The sequence below is a fragment of the Hoplias malabaricus genome, chromosome X2 (assembly GCF_029633855.1).
Source record: "Hoplias malabaricus isolate fHopMal1 chromosome X2, fHopMal1.hap1, whole genome shotgun sequence".
Taxonomy (NCBI): domain Eukaryota; kingdom Metazoa; phylum Chordata; class Actinopteri; order Characiformes; family Erythrinidae; genus Hoplias; species Hoplias malabaricus.
The window spans coordinates 17490438-17501239 of record NC_089819.1 but is presented as its reverse complement, the minus strand read 5'-3'; the positions used below and the strand labels follow the sequence as shown (position 1 = coordinate 17501239).

At 37.1% G+C, this 10802-nt stretch overlaps 1 protein-coding gene across 1 annotated transcript; it reads left to right on the top strand.

Moving 5' to 3' along the window:
* The first annotated feature begins 1706 nt into the window (after window positions 1-1706).
* Window positions 1707-10249, top strand: LOC136676915 (cyclin-dependent kinase 7). The gene is made up of 12 exons (XM_066654207.1): window positions 1707-1855; window positions 2915-2974; window positions 3140-3173; window positions 4832-4899; window positions 5023-5091; window positions 5840-5950; window positions 6056-6174; window positions 6391-6490; window positions 6583-6669; window positions 6775-6924; window positions 7139-7283; window positions 9305-10249. Exons 1-12 carry the CDS (start codon window positions 1790-1792, stop codon window positions 9331-9333), a joined length of 1038 nt encoding a protein of 345 aa, XP_066510304.1. The 5' UTR covers window positions 1707-1789; the 3' UTR covers window positions 9334-10249.
* Window positions 10250-10802: the final 553 nt, after the last annotated feature.

The following is a 10802-nucleotide window of genomic DNA, read 5'->3' as shown; positions in this document are numbered from 1 at the left end:
TCTCTAAAATGAATAATCTGAAAGAGTTATCATTCTGTTATTGTAAATTATAAAGAAAATGTGGAATTGTCCTTCATATGAAAACTGTTCTTGAGGTAATGTCTCATTATTACACCATGGAAAAAGACTGAATGTAGCCAGATGAACAGATAGTGGTTTCCACAAAAGAGGCTGAATGAGCGGCCCTCAGAAGACAGAGACAAACGCAATAGTTTTAAATTTCCATGCACTGCTCTAAACTTATTTTTTCCTCTATATTTTACTGTGCAATTGTTCCACTCTGGCTTACATCTTTCATTTATGCCACAACTATCACTTCTCTTTTTTAAAAGAATAAAACAGCAGGTGAACAGCTGGCTTATATATGCTTCTAAATAGTCTTTGTGATTTTGATGTTTGCTAGCAACATTTAACAATACATTTCAATTTCATGTATACATTTTATAATCAAAATGTCAAACGTTGGTGGAAACCTTTCTTTCCAACATTTTTTTTCTGAAATGATGGGAGACAATAGGACAGTTTCCCCCTTTGTGGCAGTAACATTATATTCTTCTAGGAACTAGATGTAAGAAACACCGGTGTGAGGACCTTCAGGTCCTGATGTTGGATGATCACTCCGCTCCAACTCATTCCAAAGAGTGCAGTTCCCCTTCTCCATGGCTAGGGGCTATAAAAACCTCTAGGTGACACTTGGCAATGAGCATGGTGACCTTAAGATCATGTGGAGCTTCTACAGAGTGTCCCATTTTCTTTTGTTCTTTTCTAAGGGGATTATACAAGGTGTGTACCCATAAAAACCTATGGCAACATGGATGAACTTATTAATTCTAATGGGAGTCTGAAAACATCTGGTACCAATAGTGTTCCAATTTAAAACTAAATGAACCTTGGTTGCTGTTTATCACACATTACTGGAGAATTGTTCAAGAAAATCAGATATTGACAGACAAAATATAAAATCAGTTCAGCTGTGCATGTTTGCCAAAATCAATAGGTCTGGTCTTGTTCTGAAGCATCTGGCAGACTGTGGATTAGAGTAAACCGAAAAAAAGGTTTAATTTTTTGTTGCTTTGTTGAATATCTGCCTCTTAAACATCCCTAGATTCAATTCTCCTGACAAAAATCCTGGGAACAAGAATGACTTCTACACTGTTTTTAAAATGGACAACAGCGACCTCTGCAGGGAGGCGGTGAAAAACAGACACGCTCATCTGTCCTTAAAGGGACAATCACAATACAAATCCAATACATGTACGCTCAGGTGAGGATCACCAGTTATTCCCTAAAAAATAGCTTTTCTTTTCCATTGGACTATCTATTCATTTTCATTTTAAATTTACAGTTACAGTAGTCCCCCTATATACTCGCCTATATATATATATATATATAACAGTTTCGTCTTTTTGCGAGCATATAATTATTTATATTGAATGTAAACCTTTTAAGGTTTTAAGATGTGTTTGAAAACCATTATTACTTATTTTTCTTTATGGGTTTCTTGGCTGTATTCAGAGAAGACAATACAGCTGTTACTTTAACTACTTTTAACTGTATCAAAAACGGCCTTAAAAAGTGAATTTAATCGAGGTGGGTGAAGCATGTCTCGCTCCTGTGAGTATAATCGCTGATATATAAGTAATAACATCTATAGATAATTTGTTTACATGGTTTATAGATCAGTGTCTCGGGAAGCGTCTCGTGGACTTTTATTTTTCCGGAAGTGTTGAGAGCGCTTTAACAGAGCCGAAGCGTCGCTTCTTCACAAAGAAATCGCTCACATCACGCCATGGCGGTGGACGTGAAGTCCAGGGCGAAAAGATACGAGAAACTGGACTTTCTCGGAGAGGGGCAGGTAACACAGCTTCAGAAATGCCGGGTTTCCACCAAAGTGATCTTCGCGCATTTTTACCCGTGAAATAAAGTGAATAAACCATGTTAGCTTAGCAACATAGCAACACAGTGTCAACAGAAGAGTAGTTTCTTCCAGAACTGCTGCAGTTGGGAAGCTTTGGTGTTAGGTTTCCTCTTTTTGCCGTTTTAATATTTTATTTTTTGAAGGCACTCAATTGGTAACTTGTGTTTGAACTAGAACTTAAAGCCATACACTGCACACACTGATATTTCATCACTGACTAGCTGTATAGTGCACAATGTAGTTCTGCAATCACAGACTGTAATACATCTGCAAAGATAATTGCTTTGCATACTTATTCAGAGACACTAACTCATCTGTTCCACACAGTTTGTGTCTGTTGACTAGATTATTTTGGTTAGTGGGCAAATCTCATTACAGCAGTGAAACGTGTTTGAAAACCCCAGCAGCACTGCTGTGTCTGATCCACTCATACCAATGCAACACACACTACCAGGCTGCCACCACCACGTATTTAAAACGTTTTGGCATATAAGTCAATGCTTTGAGATCATGTATTGTAAAATCTCTTTCCAGGCATAAGTGTTGTGCACTTTTTTTTCCCTTATAATTTCTCATGTGTTAAGAGTGTTCACTATTCACAATTTGATTTGATGCAATAAAGTATTGTCACAGTTTGGTAAATTGTTTTTCAGTGAGTGGCTGAAAATGTACAATGAATACATTTAACTTTATTAAAGTGCATTATTTAAAACTAAGTCTAGGCTTATACCTTGTATTATTCAATCTAATGCCTTAGTAATAATCTAATATGTTTTATTAGATTAACACACTAGTCCATATCTAGTCTTACTAGTCTTACTACTCCCTAACATTTTCCCAGATTTTGGATCAGACTTTTATTGTTTTACACCAGTAAGATTTTGCTGTCATCCATTCTGCTGTACAGAACTTGTTTTAATGGTGGAATCTCATATAAAAGATTTTATTGGTTGCTTATGCCTGTTTTTAATGTAATGCTCTTTATGTCTTTTGCAGTTTGCCACTGTTTACAAGGCAAGAGATAAAACCACAAATACTATTGTTGCAATTAAAAAGGTATGATAACTTTTTAATGATGGACACTGTTCAGTGTCTGTTTGAGAAAATGTCATGTTTTGTAAGAAATGTATTCAACACTCAGAGCAAATGCATGTTGTATTTAACATTGGGAGGATAAACTTCAGATTATATTTTTCTAATCTTCTTTTTGTTTCTTGACAGATTAAAGTTGGACACAGAACAGAGGCCAAAGATGGTATGTACCAGTACAGTCATTTCAGCACAGCAGGAGAGTTGCTCCTAGCATGACAACTCCCAAAACATTAAGCCTTAACATACACAGACAAAGCAGTGCCGCTGGAGTTTTTAAACACTTCTGTCTTCACCCGCAAGGCACTTTGGTAAGACATTTGTGTCTGGTTTGAGTGGCAGCTGATTGGGCAAAAGATAAAAAAAAAACTCTAGCAGTACTGCTGTGTCTGATTCATTGGCACCAGCACAACACACAAGTCACTACCACATCAGTGGTACTGCGGTGATGAAAATTATAATTATATATTATAATATATATATATATATATACACACACACACACACAGGGGTTGGACAATTAAACTGAAACACCTGTCATTGTAGTGTGGGAGGTTTCATGGCTAAATTGGACCAGCCTGGTGGCCAATCTTCATTAATTGCACATTGCACCAGTAAGAGCAGAGTGTGAAGGTTCAATTAGCAGAGGGTAAGAGCACAGTTTTGCTCAAAGTATTGCAATGCACACAACATTGAGTGACATACCAGAGTTCAAAAGAGGACAAACTGTTGGTGCACGTCTTGCTGGTGCATCTGTGACCAAGACAGCAAGTCTTTGTGATGTATCAAGAGCCACGGTATCCAGGGTAATGTCAGCATACCACCAAGAAGGACGAAACACATCCAACAGGATTAACTGTGGACACGAGGAAGCTGTCTGAAAGGGATGTTCGGGTGCTGACCCGGATTGTATCCAAAAAACATAAAACCACGGCTGCCCAAATCACGGCAGAATTAAATGTGCACCTCAACTCTCCTGTTTCCACCAGAACTGTCCGTCGGGAGCTCCACAGGGTCAATACACACGGCTGGGCTGCTATAGCCAAACCTTTGATCACTCATGCCAATGCCAAACGTTGGTTTCAATGGTGCAAGGAGCGCAAATCTTGGGCTGTGGACAATGTGAAACATGTATTGTTCTCTGATGAGTCCACCTTTACTGTTTTCCCCACATCCGGGAGAGTTACGGTGTGGAGAAGCCCCAAAGAAGCGTTCCACCCAGACTGTTGCATGCCCAGAGTGAAGCATGGGGGTGGATCCGTGATGGTTTGGTCTGCCATATCATGGCATTCCCTTGGCCCAATACTTGTGCTAGATGGGCGCGTCACTGCCAAGGACTACCGAACCATTCTGGAGGACCGTGTGCATCCAATGGTTCAAACATTGTACCCTGAAGACAGTGCCATGTATCAGGACGACAATGCACCAATACACACAGCAAGACTGGTGAAAGATTGGTTTGATGAACATGAAAGTGAAGTTGAACATCTTCCATGGCCTGCACAGTCACCAGATCTAAATATTATTGAACCACTTTAAGGTGTTGGGGAGGAGCGAGTCAGGAAACATTTTCCTCCACCAGCATTACGTAGTGACCTGGCCACTATCCTGCAAGAAGAATGGCTTCAAATCCCTCTGACCACTGTGCAGGACTTGTATATGTCGTTCTCAAGACGAACTGACGCTGTATTGGCCGCAAAAGGAGGCCCTACACCATACTAATAAATCATTGTGGTCTAAAACCAGGTGTTTCAGTTTCGTTGTCCAACCCCTATATATACATACATACACACCCTTATGTCATGTCATATTCTCACCTTTCAGGCATCAACAGAACAGCTCTCAGAGAGATTAAGCTGTTGCAAGAGCTAAGCCATCCAAACATTATTGGAGTAAGTAAAAAAAAAATGCATTTGCATATAATGTGTGGATATAATGGATATAAGAGTCAATATATCACAGTACTTACACTTGTGCTTGAAGGTTAATCATCTTTTCTTTCAATTGTCCCAAAGCTTCTTGATGCCTTTGGACATAAATCCAACATCAGCCTTGTGTTTGACTTCATGGAGACTGATCTAGAGGTAAACAACAGACCGGATTTGCTAGCATTTGGCAACTACTGATGAGTCCTAAATGTCTTTGTGTGCTTTTGTCATACTATTTAAAACCAGCCTCTTCAGAATTTGCTTTCAGCTCGAGTCCTAATTGCATTTTAGCAAAAAAGCAAATGCGCAGTGTATAAAAAGCAGATGACCCTTCCTTAATGGTACTTTAAAAATCAATGTTGCCTCTTTTATCGCTTTAGCAAAACAGCTATTATGAAATTAGAGGATAGATGCCAAAAGCAGCCAAATGATTTTATGAGAATGGGATGTGATGGGAAAACATAGAACATGTTTATTTATAACCTGTTTGCTGCTTACAAAGTGGGTTCACAGAAGACCTTGTGCTGATGACTTTTTGGTATTAATTGCTGTTTGGGGAAAAATGCTTATTACTCGATAAGTTGATTATTTGTCACATAATTCCCTGAATTTCTCATTGTACATCTGAATTTAAAAGCATTGCTCTTATTTATTTTTAGTGTTCTTTGAACTGATTCATAAGTCTAATTTTTTCTTAGTTACATTTACTATGTCTGCCAAGATTTCAGCTTAGGCCACTTTGTAGTGCTTATTACAATTAAGTTGCACCAAGTAAAATTTAATGACTGTGAATTACTATGCATAGTGTAGGAAAAGGTATTGTAAAAACATAATATCTTAACATACAACTATGGCATGCATGCATATTATTTATACTTTTTGTTTTCCTTCATTCGTTTTTCAGGTGATCATAAAGGACACCAGTCTTGTACTGACACCAGCCAACATCAAAGCATACATCCTGATGACTTTGCAGGGCCTGGAATACATGCACAATCACTGGATCCTACACAGGGTCAGAATAGAATTAGTTTCTTATCTGCCATTCAGTCTCTATATATTCCGGTGTATTGATATGCAGCAAGTAATTTCAACTCATTATACCCATCCTGTCTTCTAGGATTTGAAGCCTAATAATTTATTACTTGATGAAAATGGAGTACTGAAACTCGCTGATTTTGGACTGGCTAAAGCCTTTGGAAGCCCTAATAGAATCTACACACATCAAGTAGTGACCAGGTAGGTACTTACCTTGGTCAGCTCTTTTTAAATGCAATGCTCATTAAGGACCTGACCTAAGTGAGTTAACTCTTAGCAGGCTCTGAGCTCTCCAAAAGAGAGCAACATTATCATTCATGTTTTAATTAATTTGTCATAAATTACATTTGAATTGATAATATAATACAACAATCAGTTTTAATCAGTGCTAATATACGATGTGAAATCATATTTCAGATGGTATCGTGCCCCTGAGCTGCTCTTTGGGGCCAGGATGTATGGGGTGGGTGTGGATATGTGGGCTGTAGGCTGCATCCTTGCAGAACTCCTACTCAGAGTAGGTCACATTGCTTTAAGCCTTCATAAATACTCTGGTTTTATGCTCAGTGTTTAATGTAAACTTTAATATTTTTTGTTCTCTAAATCAAGGTACCCTTTATGGCGGGAGATTCTGACCTGGATCAGTTGACCAAGATATTTGAAGCTTTGGGGACTCCAACAGAAGACACTTGGCCTGTATTCTATTTTTTTTACTCTTTTGGAGTGTATTCTCTTTTTTGTTTCCCAATATAAATGAATGTTTTTATATATATCCCTTACTATTTGAATCTGTTTTTATAGGGAATGACCAGTCTCCCAGACTATGTTTCCTTTAAACCTTTTCCTGGCACTCCGCTAGAGCACATTTTCAGTGCAGCTAGTGATGATCTTTTGGAGCTGTTACAAGGCCTGTTCACCTTTAATCCCTGCACACGCATCACAGCCTCAAAGGTACTAGGCACATACCCAGATTATGTCCAGCCATAAATTATTGTTGATTATTCAAATTGGATATCTGTTTTACTCAAGGGTGATGGTTTAATAGTGTCCAAGATGTTAAAATGAATTGACTGCTCCCTATTCAAGTGGCTTCCAGATGTCATAGTTGGCTCTACTTATTTGTATCTGCATATTTATGCACATCTTTCCTCAATTGACATTTTAGGCATTAAAAATGAGATATTTCAGCCAAAGACCAGCACCTACCCCTGGGCCTCAGCTACCCAGACCAAACTGTTCAGTTGAAGTTCTGAAAGAAAAAGAAAATCTCACCATTGGCATTAAGAGGAAGCGTGATGGTCTTGAACAAGGTGAGATACATTTTACCTAGATTCATGTTTTTTTGTTTTAAATATTTAATCAAGTGTAATCAGACATGAGTGATGTTTTAGAGCTCATCCACTTGTATTTCAGTCTAGGACTAGGACTCTTCATGAGTTAATAAATTGTTTGTTAAATGAAAAATCAAAATATCAGATTTTAATAAGTTAAACAATTATATCCACGAAAAAGCTGACAAATGAAGGTGAAGGTCAAAAACCAAAATAAATATCAGTGCACGTCAAGAAACGAGTTGCAAGCAAACTGCCAAGGTGAAACAACAAGTAACCAGTGTTGGGAACAATGAGGAAGTCTGAGTGTTCTTAAGGATTCAGGAATGAGGTCTAGTGATTGCAGTTTGCGTGATTAAGGTTTACACATATTTGTCTTAAAGGAGCAATCTGTAATACTGACACCAAATGGTTGAACTTACTTCTTATTGGCATTATTCTCCAGCTTCTAGAATTCTCCTTTACACTTTAAAGGCTAAGCACCACTTAATGGACCTCCATGAATATTTCACATTATTTTAGTTACGGACATATATAAGTATGAATTAAAATGAAAATAGCATGCTTAATTTGCTTTAAAATTGACAATTTTATTAAATTGACGGAAAAACCAGAGCTCGCTACGGAAATTCTTGAATGCAACCGTGACGTCACTGGTGGACAACAGCTGAACAACGCCGCGGTAAAACACCGTTATGACTGAAATAACCAACATTATTCATGACAATAGCCTAGCAATAAGCTAAACTCAAATTTAGAGGTACTGTTATTCTTGTAAAAGTGATCATTTACAAATGTGATCGAAGTCGAACTCCGTCCAACGGTCTTTTAAACCTTATTCCTTGAATTAGTAAGAAATAACATGTTTTTTGACTATCAATAAACACAAGTTAGGAACTCAAATTCCACTGTATTTATTTGTTTGACACTTTCATATAGCTGGTGCTTTGCCTCTAAGAGCGCTAGCGCTAGCCTTTGAAACTGTTATTCCCCTTTATCTATTTAAAACACGCAAACTAATTGTACATCATGTCACTAAAACATCTACCTACTTAAGTGAAAGGCAAAAATTGAAATGCCTTTACTGTCTAAATCCACATTAAATGTTTAGACTTGATGAGGCTGGTGTTATTAGCCGTTTTCCCTTCACCCATAAATGTCATTTTAAGAAGCAGGTCTTGCAGTGTATTGAGACATTTAGTTCCACCTTAAATAGGTCAGTTACGAGTCTTGTAACTTCTTACTTGAATACTCCATTCCATTGTAAATAGACAGCTATAAGAAGCTAACAATAGCATATGGTTTTGTAAATATAACTCATTTTGGAACAATTCTTATTTCCGACTTATTTGTTTAAAACACACAACTTAATGTACATCATTTCACTGAAACGTCTAACCACCCTTGTGAAACGCTTACATTTGTGGTGTATTACCAAGCTTGAATTCTCCATTCTACCTTAAATAGGTGAATATGCAAGGCTTTTCAAACACATTTTACACCTTGTTTAAACTATACACACATTGATCTGGGATAATTTCTATAAAACAAGCAAACAATGGTGTTTACACATTTCAATCAGGTTGTAATTCACCTTACATCCATAGGCATCTAAGCTTTTGTATTTTATTTGGAAATGACTTGCTTACCTTTTTCCTTTTCAAGAGAAAGTTAGTAAACTCTGTCTTGCTGCTTCTAAACTGGCTCCATCTTTCAAACATATCCAGTATTTCCTCTTGTTTTACTGTCTTTGATCATGGAGCTTTTCAGAATGGCACTGATTTGTTTTAAAATGCTTTTTGAAAAATGTGTTTTGTTTTTAAAGTGTAGTCCAGTACAGTTACCTTCAGCTTCTATGTGCTTTGTACTATGTAAATTAATTTAGTGTATGACTCCATTGGTTTTACTGCACCTTAATGATGTTTGTTTTTCATTTACAGGTTGATTTAATAATACATAAATGTTGATTATTCTCTCTCTCTTTTTTTAATAATTTACAGCCACCCTGAAGAAAAAGCTTGTGTTTTAGACGAGGGGGGGTTTGAGACCCTGACTACCCTGGAGCCACTTCACCACTAGTGCTGCTGAAAATGTCCACTAATAATAAATACATTGGTCAGACATTCATTCAACAAATGATAATGACTGCTGGGACAGATATTGTTGGTAAACTTGTGTTGTCAGATTATTTCACTTATTTTTTTACATGCTGTAAGTAATTAAATTATGAGAAAGACTATCCTTTTTTTTTTTAATTTCCATTGAAGGTTAATATACTGTCTACACATTTAACTTCACAGTTGTTATATATTTAGATGCCCTTAATCTTTCAGAGACAGCATTTTAACCTGTAAGCCGCTGGTACCCAGATTCATAGGCTTCATTCATCTGTTGTGGTTACTAAGCAACCAGAATTTTGGTCCCAAACTGCACGACTGCATGAGGAGCTATGAGCAGAATCTACTAGCCGTGTTCACTGATGAAATGTGGATTTCAGATCTTTTATTCTGTGTTTATTTTACAGTCAAGGAACATAACACCACAATATTTGCTAATATATAATTTTAACTTTGCTTTTAAATATGGTGATTCTTGATGGTTATTTAGTGTAATATAAAAAAATTGACACCTTCCTTCTCTGGGGTCTGACCCGTTGAAATATGTTTTACATAAAGATGAAATATAATGATCCCTAAAATTAGATTTGTCTCACTAGCTTTCTAGCAAGTCCAGTTCTCTGCTTCTAGCTGGTGTAAATATTTCCCACACTGATTCATTAGTTGGCACTAGAGCCCTGAGGGAGGTGCTGTTTTCACACACCACTCACCACCTCATCTGTCAGCTTAGTGCTTCATTGGACACAGTTCTGCTTGTTCATCTGCTGTAGAGGGCATTAGACAAGGACACAACTTTGCCTTCTCTTTCTCCATAGTAACCTGGACTGCGTGTAGCTATGAATAGCAGATAGCCTACTGAATGAAGGGTTTGCAAACATTCTAAGTAAGAAAAGGCTCTAAAAACATTTGGTCAGTTTTCCACAGACAGCGCTCATGAAGCTTTTCTGTTTTCTGCCAATTTACTGGAGATTTCTTTGAGGCTTATGAAGTTTTTTAACCATGATATATATATTCATTCTTTGATAGGAGTAAAATATAATTTCCCAAAGTATCTGAACAGTACTTGATATATTAGATGCTATTTAGTTACTTCATAAAATGTTTAATAACATGCTTCTTTTGTAGGCTAGGTTGTTTTTAGAATCTACACTGCCATAACTCCTTTTATTTAAATCACTTTTTAACAAAATGTTAACATGATATTAGAGTGTAGAAGGCCTGGAGTACAGATTCAGCCAGACAGCTTTGATGACTCTGTAAACCACAAGCCTGTGACTATTTTTCAAGTGATGTCAGTGACAGTTAGTTCTGACTGGTGGGGATTGAAGATTCATAAATTTGCCGAAGTCAGCAAAAAAAAAAAGCTAACATATTTAGTCAT